General features: G+C 44.5%; 1 protein-coding gene across 1 annotated transcript; it reads right to left on the minus strand.

Moving 5' to 3' along the window:
- Nucleotides 1-1086: 1086 nt before the first annotated feature.
- FHIP2A (FHF complex subunit HOOK interacting protein 2A) lies at nucleotides 1087-24838 on the minus strand. Its single transcript, XM_069979721.1, has 17 exons — nucleotides 24179-24838; nucleotides 21340-21418; nucleotides 20942-21111; nucleotides 19215-19319; nucleotides 17155-17277; nucleotides 16404-16667; nucleotides 16118-16314; nucleotides 12709-12823; nucleotides 12454-12530; nucleotides 11382-11574; nucleotides 10174-10343; nucleotides 9954-10094; nucleotides 8186-8276; nucleotides 6108-6251; nucleotides 5206-5346; nucleotides 3882-3985; nucleotides 1087-2163 (listed from the first exon to the last, which is right to left on the minus strand). The coding sequence occupies exons 1-17, from the start codon at nucleotides 24221-24223 to the stop codon at nucleotides 2058-2060; spliced, it is 2265 nt and encodes a 754-aa protein (XP_069835822.1). The 5' UTR covers nucleotides 24224-24838; the 3' UTR covers nucleotides 1087-2057.
- Nucleotides 24839-25062: the final 224 nt, after the last annotated feature.

A 25062-nucleotide genomic window follows, 5' to 3' on the forward strand; every position in this document is an offset into this window, starting at 1 on the left:
TCATGCGGAATTCCGTGAGCGCGATAAAATGAGCGGAATTCCTCGCGGAATCAGTCAGGGGGAATTCAGCGAGAATTCCCCAGTGTGCACATACCCTAAGCTCCTGTTATTGAACAGAGGCCACGGTCAGGGCACAGGTCTACATAGCAGCCGCCGCTTGTGGCTAGTGACTGTCCTCCCTCCTATTCTGACAAGTTATTCTAGTAAGAATATCAGAGGATCAGCATCAGCTATGAGGAGGGCATCAGGATTAGAAAAACAAAAAGCAGGATGATTGTTATGTGATTCAGGTTCGCTTCTTCTTTTTGGATCATTATTGTAGGTTAATGAAATGAACTTCAGCTTTTTTTTTCTTTTCTCTATTTGTATGGCTACATTGTGCAGCACTGAAGTTGTTGTGGTATAATCCTAACACTGTACGCCTTGTTTAACTCAATGAATCAGGAGCGGATACCCAGATTGGATCGATGGGGGGGGGGGGGAGCATACTCTTTGGTGGAATCCTCTGGAAGACTAATGGTGCCATCCTGTTGCTGATCCTTGGAAGCAGAAGCTGTACTCAGACATAAAATAGCAAAGACTTTTATATTCAAGGTTTATGGAGTGTTTTGGGAGGTAACATTGCCTGTTGCACCCAAAATGCATAGTCTGTAAACCTTGCAATAAAATCTTGTGTTGTCATGTGTGGCCCGGTCTTTGACTTCCACAATTGGGTACAGTAGGCATTGGGATTGCGCTGGTAATCTACTAGTCTTTAAAGGAGTCCTCTCGGAAGAGTGTTTGTTGCATCCATAGCCATAATGTATGTGTCTATTACGTTCATTGGAATATGCCTAAAAGCAGTAATCCTCTTGCAACAGATACTGTGTGAACAAAGCAAAGAGACCACCTAATGGGGAAACCTTTGTCCCTCCAGCTGATACAAAACTACAATTTACATCATGCCTGGACAGCCAAGCCTAAAGCTTTGGCTGTCCAAGCATGATGGGAGCTGTAGTTTTGCAACAGCTGTAGGGCCAATGGTTCCCAACCCCTGCCCCTAAAGATCCCATCTCTGAGGTGAATCACTGAAATGACCCGCAGACATCCTGGCAATGACTTTATATGCATGTATAATACAATTTATACATTACATATATACAGAAAGCAAATATACCGATAAGATAATTGACATCCGGTCATGAAATATATTATTTTCTTACAAGCTTAGGTCTCTAATACTAAACATCTGCTGCACAAATATATATATAAAAAAAAATAAAGTGATGGGGGTGAATCTAGCAGCACATGAAGCAGTGAAGGCTGGCACCACAGCACATTACACAAGAGCGCTTCGCTGTCTGTTCTCATGATGGAGCGATGACAGGTGACCGTGTGACGTGCACAGACCGGACATAATCCACTGTATCAGACACTGCTCCTCCAACTAAGTCGGAGCCCAGAGAGTTTTTTTTAGAAGAATAAAATAAAGGTAGGAGTTCCTAAACACATTAGATTGTTCTGTAAAATAAATTGAGCGTCCAGGTTCAATACAAAAATGTGATGGTGAAGGTGGACAGGGTATTCATTCTGAGCCCCAGGTTGTTTTCTTAATACATTGGGGATGGGAGAGGATGTAACTGAGACGCCCATGGGGACAGCCCGCTCTGTGCTGATGCTGAACACTGAAATGTTTTGTGGTAAAATACTTAATTTTTTTATGTAAACATTATCCAAATGAGTAGACTCCGCCCACCGCTGTCAGAATCTATGACATCATCGGCTGTTCCTGATTTGTGGCGACACGAGTCTTTACACTAAAAAGCATGCAAAATCCAGACATCTTGCAGGAAAATCCCAGACGATTAAAAAGTTCTGTACAACACAAAAAGTAACGGAGAACAGAGAGTAAATCCACTGCTAACATCCCCTGTGCGAGCGGCTTCAGCCTGGAGAAGTTGCCTCAGAGTTCACTATCCGATTTTCCCTTCTTTCCAAGTCCTTGCCCGAAAATAAAAACAAATTAAATAAGTAAAATTTGGTCTCGTAGATGCAGAAGTGTTAGTGCCCGGGCGGCATCAAGGCGTGGTGGAGCTGTGGTACTTGACAAAGGCGATGGCAGCCAGTTCTTTGCAAAATTCCTCAAGCACGATGACCCCCTCCAACAATGTCATGTGGTCAACACTGTGAGAGAGGAACAGGAGAAGTTACATCATTGCATTGAGGAAAGTAGTATAAATATATTATAAGTATATTACAGATCCAACCCAGCTTTCCTTTACTACCAAATAGCTAATCTGCACCAAAGGCATATTCTATATTCTTCATATACTATTCTGTATTTACTTTTGAGACTGTCAAGGTGGCCATACTGGCCATCACTCGGTTTTCCCCCACACAATCTACTTAAAGGCGTGTTCTATGGCCGTGGTTACAGACATCAGGAGTCATCTACCAGTCCTCCAGTCATGCTGTATCACCTTCCTGGGCACATAACATTTATTAGCCCCAAAAATATACAGTACTGGAATCTGGGAAAGCTGAGTAAAAAGTCAGGCCACATAGGTATATTACTTAGTTTTTATACAGGTCATGCATAGCAACACACTGCATGAGAAGGAAACTGTCATTCAGGAATCTAGAAAAGCCGAGTGACAACAAACATGTTTACCATTAAAAGTGGTACAGGGGTGTTAGCAGGTTTTGCTGAATAATTAATGTGCCATGATATGCAGAAATGCAAGAAAGAGGAATATAGTACATCGGCCCATAGATTTGCTGAGTGGCCATATTGCCAGTTACCCAGCTTTCCCATACACAGACCAGTTACCCAGCTTTCCCATACACAGACCAGTTACCCAGCTTCCCCATACATAGACACTGATGATTCCTGTAGCTTTTCTAAGGGTATCACTACATGAAGCTTCATGTAATAGCTGATGTGGTAAAACAATGATTAGCCGACACGCACAATGTCGGCTGATCGCTGGTTTGCAACAGGAACCAAAATCCCAAGGTAGACAGCAACAGTCTGTACACGGAGCGGTGACAGCCGTGTAATAGGGCCGCGCGGCGCATATCTGTACAGTTCACCCGCTCTCAGCGTCTAAATACAGATGCTGCCCGGGCAGGGGAGAGTATGTTAGAGGCATTCCACGTCCGTGTTCTGTGAGGGACACGGAACATGGGAATACAGCCTAAGGCTGGGTTCACACTATGTATATTTGAGGCTGTATTTGGTCCTCATGTCAGGTCCCCATAGCAACCAAAACCAGGAGTGGATTGAAAACACAGAAAGGATCTGTTCACATAATGTTGAAATTGAGTGGATGGCCGCCATATAACAGTAAATAACGGCCATTATTTCAATATAACAGCCTTTGTTTTAAAATAACAGCAAATATTTGCCATTAAATGGCGGCCATCCACTCAATTACAACATTGTGTGAACAGATCCTTTCTGTGTTTTCAATCCACTCCTTGTTTTGGTTGCTATACAGCCTCAGGCTGGGTTCACACTTAGTATATTTCAGTCAGTATTGTGGTCCTCATATTGCAACCAAAACCAGGAGTGGATTTAAAACACAGAAAGGCTCTGTTCACACAATGTTGTAATTGAGTGGATGGCCGCCATTTAATGGCAAATATTTGCTGTTATTTTAAAACAACGGCTGTTATATTGAAATAATGACCGTTATTTACTGTTATATGGCGGTCATCCACTCAATTTCACCATTGTGTGAACAGATCCTTTCTGTGTTTTTAATCCACTCCTGGTTTTGGTTGCAATATGAGGACCACAATACTGACTGAAATATACGTAGTGTGAACCCAGCCTTACTGTATGCTTTGGGTCTGATTTCAGAACACTATAAGGTGTCAATATGTCAGTGTGAACTTACATTGGACCATCAGGTTCCAGTCCCAGTAATCTCTTCCTTACAAGCAGCAGTTTAGGGGTGAAATCTGGGATTCTCTGAATTCTCACCATTAGATCACCAACCACCTAGAAAGAAAAAGACATCAACATTATCAGGAATGAGCTCCTCCAAGATCCTTCTACACTGCCTGATATTCTACCTTGTACAGCTACAAACAGGCACCAACCAGCAAGTTTGGTGCTTGCTTGCAGCACCTTCACAAGGCACGACCAATTGTGCATCCATTAACATGCATTGTTATGGGCCGTACATCTCCTGTCTCCTATCAGAGAAATATACAGGCAATATTTGCGGCAGCACAAAGGATCAAATCAATTGGAATATTCTGTTTATCGTATGTTTCCCAGAAAACTGGGTGACAACCAATGGCACTGCAGATCTGAGGACTATATATGAATATGGAACAGGAGCTATATATGGGAGGCTTCTCATATACAGCAAAATCTCTGTATAATCTCTCTTCTACAACACACAGATAGGGCCACGGCCACCCCACTGAAAGTAATAGAAGTTAAGACGTATTCACTTATACTGGTAACAATGCAGCAGAAACCTGCACCAAACACTGTTCTCAAAGCTCCTATAGGAAACTGCAGTGCAGTACTACGTGTACATGAAAAGACAATTAACTGTATGCTGCATTGCTTTTATTCATGTGGATGTCAGAGCTCAGAGTGGCTGGAAGGAGAGGCTTCTGCTCTGGGGGATGCAGCATGACCTTGTATTACATTAATAGGTGCAGTTCCCCAGCAATAATGGCTGATCACCAGAGGTTCATAAGGTGTATGCCTGGGTGCCCTGCATAAAAGACTGTTTGCCCCGGGTGCCCTGCATAAAAGAAGTTTTTTCCTGGGTGCCCTGCATTCACTGGTAAAACCTTGGGGGAGATTTATCAAACTGGTGCAAAGTAGAATTGTCTTAGTTGCCCTTAGCAACCAATAAGATTCCACCTTTTATTCCTCACAGATTCTTTGAAAAATGAAAGGTGGAATCTGATTGGTTGCTAGGGGCAACTAAGACACCAGTTTGATAAATCCCCCCCCCCCCTTGTCCTACAATGTAAGACCCCGTTAACACAGAGCAAGAGGGGTGGAATTGTCCGCCACGGAATGCCGTTAGCCTCTGTGTCATAACGACAATCTATGGGAGGCGCGTGCGCTGCATCGCTCAGCGTCTCTCGCATACGACATTATGACATGGAGGCGAAATTCCGCCCCTCTTGCTCTGTGTGAACGGGTCCAAATAATAAATCATGTATACTGTAAGTGAACGGTAAAGAACTCACCCTTACGATGACTGAGAAGAGGGAGCGGCACCCAGGGGCCAGGTTGACGTAGGGGTCCAGGAGAAACTCATGTGTATGAGGGTGAGGGAACAGAGAAAGCTTGGAAAGCACGGAAGTCACTTGTAAATTCACGTCGTAAGGCTGTGGAGAGAATCGGCATCAATTTACTGAAGACAAACAGTAAAAATCTAAAATGTAGTTACAAATATGGAGGCACAGAAGTATAAGCCATCAACTATAGGACCAACCCTTCCTATAGTCTGTCACCAGCTCTGATCCCCAAAAGCTTGTGATACCTCTGAAATAAAACGCCCGCGGCAGACTATCCCCGCATTAAAGCTGCATAGTACCTACACCGTGATTTCACCTAGCCGACATCACACACTGCTATTCCCATTACATAGTGTCAGTACAGTAATAACCACACCACATTACCCATAATACTGTGACAGCCACATGGCAGAGCCCATGATAGTAATCCCATGGCTGTGACCACACACCGCCCCTATATTACAGCAAACTTCATAATCCTGCACTGCTCTCTACTACTCTAACAGGAAGTGACATGTGATCAGCCCTGAAACAGACATGTCAGACACAAAGGTGGCCAAACTATATGGCCCTGTGGGTGTTTAATGAATTTCATAGCACTCTCTGGTGACGTTCTATAAAGAAATAATAGGGCACTCTGAGGGAATGGAAAGCCAGGGACCCACATGTTATTTTTTGGCACAGGGGGCTTCTGCGGACTATGTCCACCACTGGTCAGACAAAAAGCATTACAAACATGTTGTGTATGTTTTATCTTTTATATGGTTGGGGTGTCAGAAGCCAAATGTGACCTTCCTGGTTTTACAAGACGATGTAGAGTGGGTAGTAAAAGCAGTAAGCCTGACGTGTACCTGATCCAGTATCCGGCCCATTCTGTCAAAGAGAACTTTCAGGAAATGTCCCTCGAAGAATGGAGCTTCTAAATTGCACTTCTCAATGGGTTTTGCTGTACCTGGCCAATCCCAGCGCAGGCAGATTGCACAGTAGTCCCGGAACTAGGGAAAGGATAAGAAGCTGTGAGACATTCTCTAAACCCTGGACATAAAACAGGTCCCAGGGTAATGATTAGAGATGAGCAAACCGGGTTCGGGTTTGAGTCGATCCGAACGTTCGGCATTTGATTACTGGTGGCTGCTGAACTTGGATAAAGCTCTAAGGTTGTCTGGAAAACATGAATACAGCCAATGACTATATCCATCTTTTCCACATAGCCTTAGGGCTTTTTCCAAGTTTAGCAGCCACTGCTAATCAAATGCTGAAAGTTCGGGATCGGATCGACTCCAGCATGCTCCAGGTTTGCTCATCTCTAGTAAGGATGGTCACAAGGGGACTTGTCACGTTACAAGAATTACAATAAACAGCTGGTCCAATTTTCTGCAATTAAAGCTGAAGGGGTTGTATGACGTGTGGATACAACTGTGCTCCCATTATCTGACAGTAAGCAGAGAGCATGACAATAGCCACACACTGATAGAAAAAACCTTTTACAAATGTGCAGGACCATATCATTATACAATGATGAAGACATAAAACCAGAGAATAGTGTGTGGGGCTAGCGTCAGGCTTCCTTAAAGAGTCACTGTCGTATTTTTTATTATTTTTTTGCAGTAATCAATAGTCCAGGCGATTTTAAGAAACTTTGTAATTGGGTTTATTAGCCAAATCTGCCATTATCTGCATGTAAAAAGCCTTTTCCCAGGTCCCCCCTCCTTCCTCTTTTCCATCCACTGCAAAAAATCTGAAAATTGTGACTTGTTGCATGAGTCGTACCCTGTCTGCTCTAGGGAGAGGGGAGGGGGGAGGAGGAAGTAGGGAGTTAGCCAGCAGGAGAAAGCAGATAACAGAGGATTACAGGCACAGAGCTGGGTGACAGCTGTAATCTGAGCTCAGACAGGTCAGTGGTGACTGTCCCAGGAGATAACTGGTGAGGGATTTGTAGATTAACTCTTTGTTGTCCTGTTTTGGTCTTTTCTTTAGCTCTCTCCATAGGAGAACAATGAAGACAGGGGGGAGAGCTTCAAACTGCTTTTTCATGATAAAAATGCATTTTTTGGCTAATAAACCTAATTACAAAGTTTCTTAAAATCGCCTGGACTATTGATTTCTGCAAAAATTCACGACAGTGACACTTTAAATATCACGTATCTAATCTTTAATAAACCAGAAACACATGTTAGGGGGCAAACAGCTTGTTACTGGAACTTTACATGGAAAATAAACTTGGTAATTAAAGTTTTTTGCCACAAAACATTACAGGGTAACTGAGGTGTAAAACTGTAACATGAATGCATGGCCTTCCTGCGGTATTGATCCTAAGTCCAATGAGCCTGTTCTGTTTGTGCTGTCTATTCCAGTAGCCGCCAGCGCCGCATCTACCAATTCCTTGCCCTGAGTTCCCCTGACACGTCTGGTGAATGAGCTGCATGCACCACTCTGTACCCCCCTTCTGTTTATGTACCTAACAGGATTACTGATCGGCTTTATTTTTCCACAATGGATGGTAATTTTCAATAATTTCCAAAATACAATTTAGCTGCCCCATAATTCATCTCCCCATTGTAAATACATGTGCCGCAAACAACATCAATATGGATTTATACGCACTTTGGTTTACCCTGCAACACATGTATGTAAAACCCGAAATAAAGAGGAACTGAGTAGAAGAACTTGTAATTAGAGTATTTAAAGGGGTTGTTCACCAAAAATTCTTTCAGATCAACAGGTGCCACAGATTTGTAATTTACTTCTATTAAAAAAAATCTCAAGTCTTCCAGTATTTATCAGCTGTTGTATGTCCAGCAGGAAGTGGTGTAATATCTGGCACTTGCCTGGACCAGTTAATTTGAAAGATTTTTTTCTTCTGTGAACAACCCCTTTAAGCTTTCTTTATATGAGTGAGACCCTCTCCTTTAATAGACCAAATCCCTACCTGTCGATGGGCGTCTCTGAGGTAGGTGTCATAACCAGTGCCTTCTACTTGATAGGAAGATTTAGCTTCATCAGGAACCAGACAGAGAAAACTGCAAAATATATAAAATATAAGAGCTTAAAGCTTGTGGAAGTGTACATTGTGAATAAGCATCTAAACTAAAGCCATGTGACCACAGAAAGCTGTAATAAAATAGTGGCGCCGCAACTTTAATTATATAGTATGGGAGAAAGGTTACAATGCTTAGAATTACGGCTACAGACGCAGCATCATTTGTGACTTTTTCCCCCCATATATAATAAAGTTGTTTTATTTCATCCCAAGGATCAGTTACAATGCAGCCCTGAGCTTAAGGCCCTTTTACATATGACGAATAACGTCCAAGAACGCCACTAGAAACGCTATACTGGCTTGTGTAAAAGTGATAGTGACCAGCTAAGCGGAAAAATGCCCGATCCTCGGCTGATCGCATCTTTTGTACTGTAACAAAATACATCCCTATTGGGCTTTGTAAACAGGGAATGTGCAGCCAATAGCAATACATTTAAATGGCCAAAAAAACGCTACAACGATCATTAACGCAGTCTGGCCGCTCAATTCATCGTGCCTTCTGGAAACTAGCGACAATCTAGCTGTATTGTGGACGATGATTGATGCATGTAAAAGGACCCTTAAGGTACTATTACACCAACAGATCTGACGAAAGATTATCTGCCAAAGATTTGAAGCCAAACCCAGGAATGGATTTGAAAAGAGGAGAAATCCAATCCATCCTTTATGACCTGTTCTCTGTTTATAGTCTGTTCCTGGGTTTGGCTTTCGTCAGATCTGTTGGTGTAATAGTAGTTACAGCAGACCAAAGCCTCCACCTCAGTCTGTGTGAGCAGAGAGAAGGGCAGCACTCCACCGTAATGTCACTACATCATTAGTGTATTCAAGTTTTGTAAAAGTTAGGCTGTGTTCACTGTATTTGGCAAAATTGTGGTGGTGTTTTTTTATTTGTTTTGTCTTGCTGTTTGAAATGGCAGCACTAAAACAGCGCCAATGATTTTTGACTTGAAGTGCGATGTAGCCAACAGCATCAAGCAGGCAGATATAAAGCGCAAAAAAGAGTTTATTCCATCATGGCATCACAGCAAGCTCGCTTCAGGACTATAATGTTCTACTGGGACACTAAGGGTCCTATTAGATGGGCTGATGGCGGCCTGAACAATAATGTAAAGCAGAGGACAGGAGAAGACCAGGAGAAGAGGTAACTTATAAAAGTTTTCAATCGTTAGACTTCGGCCGTGCATCGCTACCTAAAGTTAGTATTAGCCGTTGATCATTGTTTCTATTACATGGAGCGATGATCGGCATGATTCTGCTGATTATCACTTCATGTAATAAAGCCCTAAGACTGGTAACTTTGCACTTATTTTTACCCTTTTTTGGGTTATTTTTTTCTAATGTGAACATGGCTTTAAGCAGGGGGTGGCAATGCTTTGGATTTTTCTATTTAATTATTTCTGACATATAGATGTTATCTAAGTAATGTAATAAATCCTGACTGTTAAAAGTGGATGAAGATTATATGTAATTTTATTTTTATAAATCACTATATCTAATAGCTCTGTACGCTACACTATTCTGCCCATAACTTACATAAAAAATATATATAGAACTATGAAACCAGTGTGAGAACAGCCTAAAGCTTTCTGTTTATACAGAAGGAGAATCCATGTTAGACGATATATTTTACAGAGAGGCCCATACTACCAGGACTCACCTGTTGACAATTTTGTGTACTTCGGTTTTACCATCGTTTTTCTGATGATCAGGTGTGATGGGAGGAGACGCACTCAACCATTCTTTAGATAGCATATTGTCTGGAGAGATATCTGTAAATATCGGATCTTCTTCAAGATCCCTATAGAAAGAGGTAAACGTAAATGAGACTCAGGATCCCTGCATAGAGGAGAGGTAGCCTCCGTACTCATTATACATACACTGCTCCTGGGATCTGCCCATTCTCCACTATGTCCTTGTCCTCAGGGCAGGGTGGCCTGTATTCAGTGTAGTTCCTCTCCTCCAGGTTTCGCAGGATTAGGTTATAAAGGATGTGCTCATTAGGTTTCTGTAGTAGATGCTCGAAGAGCCGCAGTGTCATAATACTGATCTGTGGGCATGGAGAACACTGTTAGCAGCTGCTGACATCACTAGATAACAAACATGAAGACCCGGGTACAAAACTGCCCCAGAATCATACAGAAATCTAAAGCAAAACCCATGTGTGTCACATTGTGCCTAACACAAATGTCCATATGCATAGAAAAAGATGACGTTTGTGAAAATATAAGCCATGTTGCATATTTAGGCTATGTTTAGACAACATATTTTTTATGAAAAGAACGGCTGTTTTCTTCAAATTGAAATATGTTGCATTGAATTCAATGCAATCAACAGCCATTGTTCACACAACGTATTGAACAGCAGCCAGTGTTAGCTACGGCCGTGGAAATAATTGAAATGCCAATTATTTCTGGTCGTTCTGCATTGATTTCAATGCAACAATGGACGTTGTTTTTGAGTGCCAAACAACGGCCATTGTTTGTACCGTGTGTGAACATAACCTTAAACATCACAGCATAGCTTGTGAACCTCAGTGATTTTTTTCTACTATAGACAGGATTATTATAAACACATATATTGGATTGCAAATTGTTGCAGATTTTCTGTGCAGAATCCAAACTCTGGCACAATGTAACAGTCAGTCATTTATTTCTTGTAGCTTTATTGCTTTTATAGTTACAATAGTTAACCATACAATTATGGTATGTTAATGACTAGTGTTGTGTGAACTTCATGAAAGTGTCTGGGTTCGGCAACATCTCCAAACCTGAACGTTCGGCATTAAACTTCCCACGTCTGGAGAAGTTGGAGGCAGACCCAGGAGTCCTGCAAAACCTGGATAACAACCATAATCTATATCCATGTTTCCAGTTAGTCCTCGGGCTGCATCCACTTTCTCAAGACGCCAAGAGTCAAACGCCGAGCGTTCGGGTAGGTTGTCAATTCCAGACACTTAAATGAAATTTGCTCAACACTATTCCTGATCCTTTTACACAGGTTTAATCATTATTGGTCTCTTGTTACACACTTTTGGTTATACTTTTATAAAACCCACAGAAATGGCAAAGGTAGGGGCTGCTCTTACCTCGTCTGATATGTGGTTGCAATGTTCTATAAGGCGATGGCGTAATGGGAACCTTTGTATGTCACTCAGGATCTCCGGTTCTCGGTCTTCTCCAAGAAGGAAAAATACAATCTCCTCCAGCAGAGCTTCAGATGTGACCTGCCGCACGATTCTATGAAGGAGGGAGGTGGCTGTCAGGATACCGATCTCAGACCTGAGAAAGTGAAAGAGACGAAATGAAATATAACAAAGGCACCTGTCACTGAGAGACATGCACCCACTGAACCCTCGGCCAAGTGGAAAAATATTACAAGGGTTCTCTGGTAGAGATGAGCATCACGTGAGAATGCTTACAGAGGTTGTTCAGGCAAAGTTAACTTGCCCCTATCCACAGCCGAGCCAAGTAAGTACTTTCTGGCTTATTCAGCTCTTTACTCCCACAATATCTTACTTGTCCCCTATCCTGTGGCTAGGGGACAAGTTAATTTTGCCTGGGCATCCTCTTTAAAGAGACTCTGTCAGTAGCTTTCTGCAGTCTTATATAAGGGTAGCATAAACTAGTAACAGAGAAGCTGAACAGAATGATGTATCACTTACATTTTTCTATGCAGCTGATCCAGAGATCGCCTGAATAACATGGACAATAAGTAACATGGACATGGAATAACATGGACAATAAGTAGTCCATTATGTGCATGAGCCCAGTAGTCCTGGATATTCATGAGAAGCAGAAAACTCCACCCACCAGCTGATGTTTGGCAGTTATCTTTTCATGCTGTGTATAGGCGGTCATCCTATTCTCCTGTATGTTAGGAGAATGGCGGAACAAAATGATGTAAGTAATACACCGATCTGTTCAGCATTTCTCTCTCTAGTTTATCCTTCCCCTAAAGGCAGCACAAACCTAGTGGCAGATTCCCTTAAAGTGCATAAATATTATGCATTCATTTAGCTTAATATATGTAAAGTTTTAAACATTTTATTAATTTCCATCCTTCCTATGATCAGGTAATAGGATACAATATTAAAACAAGAAACTATAATTTATCTTAACAGCGATGGCTATGTTACCCATATAACATAAGACACTTACGTCTGCATGAGCTGCGGCTCCAACACGTTAATCAGGAACCTCTCCCGCACTGACCGAGCCATAGTGGTTGCCGCCATCTTAGGAGAAATAGACATTTTATATATCTGCTTTCTATTATATTCATACAGACGTACATAGTATTATCTAATTGTCCTTTTAGGAGAGGTCAGGGGGGAACACAGACAGAAGGAGAGGAAAGGGATAAGAATAAAGCTTTCACACCAAAAACTTGAACCAACAAAATGGTGCACTCACCCTGTGCGCTTCTTTAATAAGCTGATCACAATAATCAAACCAGGACAGGAAAGAGATCAGAGCCCTTTTCCCGGGGAAGGCCGAGGCGTCCTCCTTAACACTGTATGAATCCAGCCTGCAGAGAAAACAAAGGGGGGCAATTCAGGATTACTGCATCAATATGCACAACAACAAAAGAATCTGCAGATAGAAACTATAACAATAAAAATAATCATACCATCATATAAAACTTTCCTTTTTTTTGGTTACATTTAAAGGGGTTATCCAGCGTTAGAAAAACATGGCCACTTTCTTCCAGACACAGCACCACTCTTGTGTCCAGTTTGGGTGCAGGTTTTGCAACCCGGTTCCATTGAAATGAATGGAGCTTAATTGCAAACCGCACCTGACCTGAAGACAAGAGTCTCTGGAAGTGGCCATGTTTTTCTAATGCTGGATAACCCCTTTCACCCATTTAATTTCCCTATATAACTGTAGCCACAACTGTAAATGTAGGAGATAAGTTAAGTTTTTTTGATAAAGTGCATTAAGGGTAGCTTCACACGTACCGTATCGCTGCGTTTTTATCGCTGCGTTTATGGTGCGTTTTTTACATGCGCGTTTTGATTTTCACATGATTTTCATGTGAAAATCAAAACGCGCATGTAAAAATCGCACCAAAAACGCAGCGAATAAAAACGCAGCGATACGGTACGTGTGAAGCTACCCTAAAGGGGGACTCTGAAGACTTAAAGAAGTCCAGCGAAAATTATTTTTTTATATGTTATTACTGATGGAAAGTTATACAATTTTCTAATGTACATTAATTATGGGAAATGATCCTATACTGCTATTTCCCTTAATTTAGTGTACCAGGAAGTGTTAGAATTCTCTCAGAAGCAGTGACGTCACGACGAAAGGTGTAATTCCTATGGAGTGTCCAGCAGGGGGCGCTCTATATATATAGAAGTCAATGAGTACCATTGACTTCTATATATAGTGCGCCCCTGCTGGACACTCCATTGGAATTACAATGGATGTGTATGTAATGTAATATACAGTGTTTTTGATTGAATACATTTATGAAATACTTTGGGGAGCAAGTATCCTTGCTCCCCAAAGTATTCCATAAATGTAAGCAATTAGTACATCACAGTAAGCCCGCCGCTGCCGCCGCTGTGGACTACTCTCAACTACTACTCTCCCCACCTGCTCATAGCATGTGCAGGTGATGGGAGAGTAGTAGCCGGGTTATATGGCTGAGATCGCCGCCGCGATGCCGCGCAGGGGAGCCGCTCATCACTGCAGCTATCATCCCACTCCGCTCCCCCCTCCTGCTGCTTCCTTACTCTATGTGATAGCTGACTTCCTGCCCGGCCGCCGGCACGTGTGAACGGAGAGCGGCGGCCCGGCAGGAAGTCAGCTATCAAATAGAGTAAGGAAGCAGCAGGAGGGGGGAGCGGAGGGGGATGATAGCTGCAGTGATGAGCGGCGGCGATCTCAGCCATATAACCCGGCTACTACTCTCCCATCACCTGCACATGCTATGAGCAGGTGGGGAGAGTAGTAGTTGAGAGTAGTCCACAGCGGCGGCAGTGGCGGGCGTTCGGTAGCGGCGGGCTTACTGTGATGTACTGATTGCTTACATTTATGGAATACTTTGGGGAGCAAGGATACTTGCTCCCCAAAGTATTTCATAAATGTATTCAATCAAAAACACTGTATATTACATTACATACACATCCATTGTAATTCCAATGGAGTGTCCAGCAGGGGCGCACTATATATAGAAGTCAATGGTACTCATTGACTTCTATATATAGAGCGCCCCCTGCTGGACACTCCATAGGAATTACACCTTTTGTTGTGACGTCACTGCTTCTGAGAGAATTCTAACACTTCCTGGTACACTAAATTAAAGGGGTTGTCCGGCGATAAAAAATTATTCACAGAATAGCACACATTACAAAGTTATACAACTTTGTAATGTATGTTATGTCTGTGAATGGCCCCCTTCCCCGTGTTTCCCCCCACCCACGCTAGACCCGGAAGTGTGGTGCATTATACTCACCGCATCTCGTGTCGTCCACGGTCTCCGATCCTCAGCAGTGACGTCTTCTTCGGGAGGCCAGCGGATCTTCCCGAGTGCCGGCCGCCCTCTGCAGCGTCATCCGAAGCTCAGCCGCGATTGGCTGAGCATAACTGTGCTCAGCCAATCGCGGCTGAGCAGCTGATGACGTGGCCGCGTCATCAGCCGCTCAGCCGCGATTGGCTGAGCACAGTTATGCTCAGCCAATCGCGGCTGAGCTTCGGATGACGCTGCAGAGGGCGGCCGGCACTCGGGAAGATCCGCTGGCCTCCCGAAGAAGACGTCACTGCTGAGGATCGGAGACCGTGGTCGGCACGTGACAGGTGAGTATAGCGCACCACACTTCCGGGTACACGGGTGGGGGTGGTGGGACACGGGGAAGGGGGCCATTCACAGACATAACATACATTACAAAGTTGTATAACTTTGTAATGTGTGTTATTCTGTGAATAATTTTTTATCGCCGGACAACCCCTTTAAGGGAAATAGCAGTATAGGAGCATTTCCCATAATTAATGTACATTAGAAAATTGTATAACTTTCAATCAGTAATAACATATAAAAAAAATAATTTTCGCCGGACTTCTCCTTTAAAGGTGTGGTGTCACAAAGAAAACTAGGTCTATAGTGATGCATTATGCAAAATGAAACATACTCCAAATGTATACGCAGTTATTAAAAATGTATCATTTAAGAGCTATAGACTCACAGAAAGTGAGTACTTATCAGCTGCTGTATGTCCTGCAGGAAGTGGTGTATTCTCTCCAGTCTGACACAGCGCTCTCTGCTACCACCTCTGTGAATGTCAGGAACTGTCCAGAGCAGTAGCAAATCCCCATAGAGAATACAACACTTCATGCAGGACATGCAGCAGCTGATAAGTACAGATAGATTTGAGATTTTTTTTTAAATAAAAGTCACCAGGTTTTTTTTTTGTGAACTGTCCCTTAGTTATTATTTATAAAGCGCTCTTAATTCCAGAGCGCTATACAATAGGGGGTAACAAACAGAAACAATACAAGATCAAAACAGGTTACATGAAGGCAAATGGCAGACTGGTACATGGGGGAAGAGGATCCTGCCCGCGAGGGCTTACAATCTATAAGGTACGGGGAGAGAGACAGGAGGTAAAGTGCAGCCAGTCACAGTGCAGAATTATAGGTTGTAGCCTAGTTTGAAGAGATGGGTTTTCAGGAAGTTCAATGTGATCAGATTATTCCTTTCTACTATCTCTTTAAACTGGCCCCTAAATAATTTGTAGCATGCATTGACACAGACATGAAGACATCTTTGAAATAAAGGGCTCAAAAGAAAACATTTCCAGAAGAGGTATGCTCTTACCCCCAGTTAATCCCCTCTACAGTTTCGATGTCCAGGGGGTCGATGGACTGTGGAAGAGCACGGTAGAGGGAGCTCAGCCGGTCGGTCAGCAGCTCGCACAGGGCAGTGTTTTGCATAAGGCACTTGGCTGCCGCCGGCTCTGGCAGGCTTACCAGCAACATTAACCCTTCACAGGCTTTGACAGCGATACGGCCATCCTAGAAGAGATTTCAGAGAGGGTTTATATGCTGAATTCTGTCACATATCCAGCAAAACTAGATCTGTAGAAACTGCAGGCAAAACTCACCGGACTCTTTGTCAGGTTTAATAAGGAATTGACCAAATTATAGTCCTGCAGGATGTGATTAGATGAAGGTCCGGGGGCTGCACAGGCTTCCGGCTTATCTGTGGGGGCAGTATTAAGAAGGGCAGGGCTTGCATGTACTGCCCCATCTGCCCCTGGAGGCTGAGTCTGCCCAGTGTCATTAGCCACAACCTCCCCTGTGCTGCCCCCGGCAACTGCCCCCAAGTTGTGGGAAGATCCGGCGCTATCGAATGTTTTCAGCTTGCTCTGAAAGAGAAAAACTTTAACTTAACCCTTTAATTCTTTGAAGAGAGACATGCTTATGTTATGTTGTTGTATGGTATGAAGTGTTTGTAGAACAAATTTAAAACTGCAGTGCACCATTATTCAGTACATATACTATATTGTATTATGTAATGTATTTAAAATGTATTTTTTTATTTGTATGTTAGGCGAAAATCATAAAAACCACACTTAGGCCTTATGCACACATTCTGTGCACAGTCCGTATATACGGAGGGTGTGCAACAGAGCGGATTATCGGAACTCCTGGCATTATGTATCAGTATTATCTGGAGCTCCTGGCATCATAATGATACCAGGAGGTATGTGAATTTGGTCCGTAACACGTTCCGTGCACAGACTGTATTCACAGAACATGTAACTATTGTTTGGATGGCTATAGGCACAATGAAGGTATTATGACTGTTTTGTGAGGTTAACTCCTTGCTGTGGACCCTCCTAAACAACTTGCCTCTAAAAAGAAGTTGACGAGATACGGATCTTGCTTCAGCTTGGCGCACACAATACACAAGAATTGGATCTCTTCATTCTCAGTCGGATTCGCTAAGACTTCCCCACACAGCCGGATAAGTTTCTGTTGCAAAAGTAAATAATAAAAGTATTTTTCTATAAGATTCAGGCACCACAATACCTGTATGCTTCTGCCTGTGCTCAGGCTGAGATGGCGTAAGGCTATTTTAAGTGTATCGGCTGCCATTTTGTGTGTAGGAATATAAAATAGTCTCCATTTTACATGTTTAAAAGTCCTTTACTGATGTATGACCCAGATGGCCGTACACATGAGACTTCTAGGTCATCCAGAAAGTTTGAAGAAGGTTTTCACTGATTGAATGGAAATAGTTTGCAGAACCAACAGAAGGTTTAACCAGCTCTTTCTGATACAACAGAATATTGTATAGCGCATAGTATCATCTAAACAATCAGGCAAACCTCATATCATGACTTCAGGACTTCTCTGTGCATTGTCCCATTATGTGAGTATTGTCCTCTTAGGATTAGAAGTGGCCATTCTATTCTTTAACATGAGGTAATCCAAACAAACACAAAATCAGTGTATTCTATAGTTAGTGTAACACCAGGTTGTATTAAGATTAGTGATTCTGTGTATAAAACCCGAGAGCTCCAGCCATCTATTATAGAGAGGTTTGTACCTGTGGTAAGGACGCTTCCATAGTGTAGGCCTGGGTAGCCTCTCCCCAGTTAAAGTTCTAGGACAGTAATGCTATGTTCCTGGTGATGATTTGTTCTCTGTCCTGCACTGATTTGCACTGATGTTTGGTTTCAGCCACTTGCGGTTTTGTTTGCGGTTGATGCTTGACGGACAGATGATGTGACTAAGCACTGATGGTATTGTAAGTACTTCACCTTTGTATTCATCTCAATGCAAAAGTGTTCACAATCTCATACTGAGAACACCTGGTATTCCTGCCATACAATGTCAGGAAATGTCCAGAGCAGGAAAGGTTTTCTATGTGGATTTTCTACTGGTCTGGACAGTTCCTGACATGGACAGAGGTGGCAGCAGAGAGCACTGTGTCAGACTGGAGAGAATACACCACTTCCTGCAGGACATACAGCAGCTGATAAGTACTGGAAGACTGGAGATCTTTAAATATACAGTAATATACAAATCTGTATAACTTTCTGACACCAGTTGATTTGAGAACACTTGTTTCACTGAAGTACCCCTTTAATGCAGCAAACAGAAGTGCTGTGGTTACACAGCTGTGTGTGAATTTTATGCTTCACACACTAAGTAAATCCCAGTGACTTTGGATTCAACCGGTTTAACAAGAGGCCCAGATCTCTTAATAAACCAGTCACTTCATCACCTGCCTCACTCTTCTGTCCTAGCGCTGAGCTTTCATAGATATCTGCTATGATTTACACCTGTGCAGGTGTATATATTGATAAATTCACAGAACTGTCTGGCCACACTAGTTTTTGCATAGGCATATCCACTTTTAGGGTAGCTTCACGCGTACTGGATTCGCAGCTGATTTCATGCTGCAAGTTTCCAGTGAAATCAGCTGTGAGTCCTGGGTGGATCACATACCCGCAGTGGAATTTGCCAGCATTGTCCCTTTAACCCCCCGCAGCATACATTATCTGCTCAGCGCCGCAGCTGCACGTGAGGCTCCTGTCAGTCCCCATCAGCCAATCAGTGCACAGGCAGCATAGATTGGCTGATGGGGACCGACAGGAGCCAGGTGCCTCACATGGAGCTGCGGCGCCAAGCAGGTAATGTATGCTGCGAGGGGTTAAAGGGGCCAGGTCACATACTGGCAGCGGAATGACAATTCCACTATGGGTATGTAACCCATTCAACTTTACTGTACCAGGATTCGCAGCGAATACAATATGTGTGAAGCCACCCTTAAAGTCACACAATTCTTCAATTTTGAAGAAAAAAAATAAGAGCCAATTATAAATTCTCCCACAAATTTTATTAAAAAGTTGATTATACAGTGTTTCGGCTTTATTTACGATCCCCTATGGGCTACTGCTTACCTGGACGGGGCGGTGCACATTGATATGTGGGAGCAGAGGCTGTTTAATTCTTCCTAAAAGCTTTGTATAGAACACCAGCACCTGCTGCTTCATTCCTGGAGGACACTGGGAGGCAGACGAGACATTAAATATAACACAAAAAGCATATTATAACACCATATTGGTAATGCAGTCAACTCACAGTGTTAGTATACACCGTGTGTTGATATGCTCTCTAGCGCTGTATACAAAAATATATAAATGCTGCTAGGTGTGTGGGGGACACCCTATATTCCCCCAATTATACAGATCATAAACTAAACATATAGATACACCCAGCGCAGATAATTAGTGGGTCAGTCAGAATAAGGAGGGTCAGGATTATATAGGTGACAAATACCTGTATAGAAATCCAGCTGGAAAGGTGAATATGTCACTTGCCCAGATGCCGATATCAATGGAGTTCAGCCGAAGTCCACATCCAGCTTATATGCAGTGTAGAGAAGTTAATCAATGGGAAGAAATCTTCTGAACTCGGCAGATGCTCCGGCCGGTAGCACTGCACATAAGTTCACACAGTCCAGTTTTCTGTGGCAAAAAAGTGGGATCCTGAGTGACGTCACTCTCCTTAGGTGTGGATCCTAGTGCAAGCCAGAAGTTATCCTATGCATTTCAGTGTACACGGACACCTTCATCAGGGCTAGATTCAGAAGATTTCTTCCCATTGATTAACATCTCTACACTGCATAAAAGCTGGATGTGGACTTCGGCTGAACTCCATTGATATCGGCATCTCGGCAAGTGACATATTCACCTTTCTAGCTGGATTTCTATACAGGTATTTGTCACCTATATAATCCTGACCCTCCTTATTCTGACTGACCCACTAATTATCTGCGCTGGGTGTATCTATATGTTTAGTTTATGATCTGTATTATAACACCAGTTGGCTAAAACAGCTCATTGACATTCATGAAGAGGAATCAGTCTGGATATTCCACATAGACATAAGACTTTGGGTAAGCTGTCTGTGTCAGTAGTGGCATAGTGTAGCAGAGCAAGCAGGGATAATGGTCACTCACTGCAGGCTGCTGCAATACTGACACAGTCAGCTTTCCTAATGTCTATTCTACTGCTAACATTCATTATAAAGATATCAGGGGAAGCTCAGTATTGCTAACACTGCATGCAGCCACACTACTGAACTGTGCTGGGACCAAGGCATGAGCAGCCCTGCAGTTCCCAACGCAGCCATTGGTGGACTTATATCATATACTGTGGTAGACACATAGAGATGGACTTATATCATATACTGTGGTAGACACATAGAGATGGACTTATATCATATAGTGTAGTAGACATAGAGAGATGGACTTATATCATATAGTGTAGTAGACATAGAGAGATGGACTTATATCATATACTGTGGTAGACACATAGAGATGGACTTATATCATATACTGTGGTAGACACATAGAGATGGACTTATATCATATAGTGTAGTAGACATAGAGAGATGGACTTATATCATATAGTGTAGTAGACATAGAGAGATGGACTTATATCATATACTGTGGTAGACACATAGAGATGGACTTATATCATATAGTGTAGTAGACATAGAGAGATGGACTTATATCATATAGTGTAGTAGACATAGAGAGATGGACTTATATCATATACTGTGGTAGACACATAGAGATGGACTTATATCATATATTGTGGTAGACACATAGAGATGGACTTACATCTGCTTTCCCCAATGTGTACAGGGTCTCCAGGACTTTATGATGTAGTAAGTATTCCATACAAGGCCCCGTCTCTCCGGACTCGCGCTCATCTTCTTCTTGCACAAGAATCTCCAGCATCTGCTCCAGATGGGACGGGATGTTGGTGTCGGTCACAGGAGCTTTATCATCTGATCCAGGGGCCAACAGAGAATTAGAATTATAAAGGTTAATTCACCTGTTACCTGTCAACTATATGAGGATTACTGACTGGCTGACCAATTCATGTGACCTCACGGGGGTAATTGTGCCCCCCTCCCAGTATAGCCATCAGGGAATCCCACCTATATAAGTGCATTATAATGATCCCCATACAGGGCAGTGATCTCCAGCATCCTGCGGCAGAGGAGCACACTCACCTGATGTCTCTATGTAGTAATGGGTGATGGCTTTCCAGTGATACACAAAATCTTCCTGTAACGGCAGAGAAGGAGCCAGCTGCAGGAAAAGGAACAAAACCCTCAATACAAGCACAGGAGGGGCCGCCTAGCCTGCCCCCTTATTGGTCATCTCTCCCCCCTTTTCCTTGACATTGCCTGCTCCATGTCCTCCCTGACCCTTGACCTCTGCTATGAGCAGGTTTCCTGTTCTGTGAATGCAGGCAGCAGTGTAAAGCATAGAGGTTACTGTCCTCCAGGTAGAGTGACTCCTGTATATGTACCAGCATGACATACATACTGACTGACGCTTTACGGACATCATTATTTCATCAACATCAATTTCACCTATACAAAAAAATATTCACCCATATTACAGTGCAGGCCCTACTGGATGTATATACAGGTGCCCTCTTCCCTAGAGAATATATAACAGGTGCCCTATGTGACATATATACTGTATACTGTGTGCACATTATAAGTGTTTTATCTTACCCTGTCTTCTATATTACATAATGATATATTCTATAAAACGTTACCGGTTACACCGTGCCCTCTCCTGTACAGCGTCAGCGGTTACACCGTGCCCTCTCCTGTACAGCGTCACCGGTTACACCGTGCCCTCTCCTGTACAGCGTCACCGGTTACACCGTGCCCTCTCCTGTACAGCGTCACCAGTTACACCGTGCCCTCTCCTGTACAGCGTCACCGGTTACACCGTGCCCTCTCCTGTACAGCGTCACCGGTTACACCGTGCCCTCTCCTGTACAGCGTCAGCGGTTACACCGTGCCCTCTCCTGTACAGCGTCAGCGGTTACACCGTGCCCTCTCCTGTACAGCGTCAGCGGTTACACCGTGCCCTCTCCTGTACAGCGTCACCGGTTACACCGTGCCCTCTCCTGTACAGCGTCACCGGTTACACCGTGCCCTCTCCTGTACAGCGTCACCGGTTACACCGTGCCCTCTCCTGTACAGCGTCACCGGTTACACCGTGCCTTCTCCTGTACAGCGTCACCGGTTACACCGTGCCTTCTCCTGTACAGCGTCACCGGTTACACCGTGCCTTCTCCTGTACAGCGTCACCGGTTACACCGTGCCCTCTCCTGTACAGCGTCACCGGTTACACCAGGCCCTCTCCTGTACAGCGTCACCGGTTACACCGTGCCTTCTCCTGTACAGCGTCACCGGTTACACCGTGCCTTCTCCTGTACAGCGTCACCGGTTACACCGTGCCCTCTCCTGTACAGCGTCACCGGTTACACCGTGCCCTCTCCTGTACAGCGTCACCGGTTACACCGTGCCCTCTCCTGTACAGCGTCACCGGTTACACCGTGCCCTCTCCTGTAAAGCGTCACCGGTTACACCGTGCCCTCTCCTGTACAGCGTGACCGGTTACACCGTGCCCTCTCCTGTACAGCGTCAGCGGTTACACCGTGCCCTCTCCTGTACAGCGTCACCGGTTACACCGTGCCCTCTCCTGTACAGCGTCACCGGTTACACCGTGCCCTCTCCTGTACAGCGTCACCGGTTACACCGTGCCCTCTCCTGTAAAGCGTCACCGGTTACACCGTGCCCTCTCCTGTACAGCGTCACCGGTTACACCGTGCCCTCTCCTGTACAGCGTCACCGGTTACACCGTGCCCTCTCCTGTACAGCGTCACCGGTTACACCGTGCCCTCTCCTGTAAAGCGTCACCGGTTACACCGTGCCCTCTCCTGTACAGCGTGACCGGTTACACCGTGCCCTCTCCTGTACAGCGTCAGCGGTTACACCGTGCCCTCTCCTGTACAGCGTCACCGGTTACACCGTGTCTTCTCCTGTACAGCGTCAGCGGTTACACCGTGCCCTCTCCTGTACAGCGTCAGCGGTTACACCAGGCCCTCTCCTGTACAGCGTCACCGGTTACACCGTGCCCTCTCCTGTACAGCGTCACCGGTTACACCGTGCCCTCTCCTGTACAGCGTCACCGGTTACACCGTGCCTTCTCCTGTACAGCGTCACCGGTTACACCGTGCCTTCTCCTGTACAGCGTCACCGGTTACACCGTGCCCTCTCCTGTACAGCGTTACCGGTTACACCGTGCCCTCTCCTGTACAGCGTCACCGGTTACACCGTGCCCTCTCCTATAGCCTGTTGCGTGTCACACTGTGTAGTGTATACAGCCTGTTACACCGTGTGTGTTGTGTGTGTTGTCTATCCTATAGCCAGTTATGTGTGTAATGTGTATATAGGCAGTTATATGTGTGTGTATATAACCAGTTGTGTGTGTGTGTATATAACCAGTTGTGTGTGTGTGTATATAACCAGTTGTGTGTGTGTGTGTGTGTGTGTGTGAGTGAATGAATATATATATATATATAACCAGTTGTGTGTGTATATATCTATCTATAACCAGGTGTGTGTGTGTGTAGCCAGTTGTGTGTGTGTATAGCTATCACTAGGTGTGTGTGTGTGTGTGTGTATATATATATATATATATATATATATATATATATATATATATAACCAGTTGTATGTATATCTATCACTAGGTGTGTGTGTGTGTATATATATATAAATAAATAACCAGTTGTGTGTGTATACATGGCCACGGCATTCTCCTCGGTCTCCTCAGTGAGAGGGGAAGCAGCTGCCATTGGCCCCGGCCTCAGTTCCGGCCACATCATCCCTCAGTGTCGCCCCCTGGGCGTCTCCTTCTCCCCGGGCTTCTGCTCTTCTCCACGGGCCCACCCACACTAGAGTCCCCGGCCTGAGGCCTAGCTGCCCGGAGGCCGTGCCGGGTCCCCGGGCTGGAGTAGCGGGCGCCGCCGCCGTCACTCACCGCCTCCACGGCCTGCTGCAGGATAGATGTCAGCTTCGAGAACATCTTCTCCCTCTGCTGCTGCAGCTTCTCCCGGGAGGACCTGGAGAAATCCGAGATCTTCTGCCGCCGCCGCTCCAGAGTGCAGCCTGCCCGACAACACACACACACCGACACACAACACAACACAGCGGCGACAACACACCGGAGACTCACTGCTGCCCCTGCCGGACACACACAGAACTACAACACACCGGAGACTCACTGCTGCCCCTGCCGGACACACACAGAACTACAACACACCGGAGACTCACTGCTGCCCCTGCCGGACACACACAGAACTACAACACACCGGAGACTCACTGCTGCCCCTGCCGGACACACACAGAACTACAACACACCGGAGACTCACTGCTGCCCCTGCCGGACACACACAGAACTACAACACACCGGAGACTCACTGCTGCCCCTGCCGGACACACAGAGAACTACAACACACCGGAGACTCACTGCTGCCCCTGCCGGACACACGTACAACTACTCTGACTTCACATCGGGTTACACACTGTTGTTGGCCACCACACCGGGAGATACACTGCTGTTCGTCAGACACTCATACAACTACTCCAGAGGGACAGCACTGGGATGCACAATGTAAATCCTCAGGTGATATACAACACCACAATCCATGTATCACCTCAATACCACACTACACACGTGGTGTCACCTCATATACCACACTACACACATATTGTTACCTCATATACCACACTACACACCTGGTGTCACCTCATATACCACACTACACACGTGGTGTCACCTCATATACCACACTACACACCTGGTGTCACCTCATATACCACACTACACACCGATTGTTTCCTTATATACCACACTACACACGT

Source organism: Dendropsophus ebraccatus, chromosome 8, assembly GCF_027789765.1.
Source record: "Dendropsophus ebraccatus isolate aDenEbr1 chromosome 8, aDenEbr1.pat, whole genome shotgun sequence".
NCBI classification, from domain to species: Eukaryota; Metazoa; Chordata; class Amphibia; order Anura; family Hylidae; genus Dendropsophus; species Dendropsophus ebraccatus.

Excerpts from the sequence above, each read along its gene's own strand:
- FHIP2A (XM_069979721.1), bottom strand. The coding sequence starts at position 24,223 with ATGTTCTCGAAGCTGACATCTATCCTGCAGCAGGCCGTGGAGGCG. Across the intron at positions 16,668-17,154 it reads TCGTCAACTTCTTTTTAGAG|AGCAAGCTGAAAACATTCGA; the intron begins GCAAGTTGTTTA and ends TTTCTCTTTCAG. Across the intron at positions 12,824-16,117 it reads GTAGAGGGGATTAACTGGGG|GCTGGATTCATACAGTGTTA; the intron begins GTAAGAGCATAC and ends TTTTCTCTGCAG.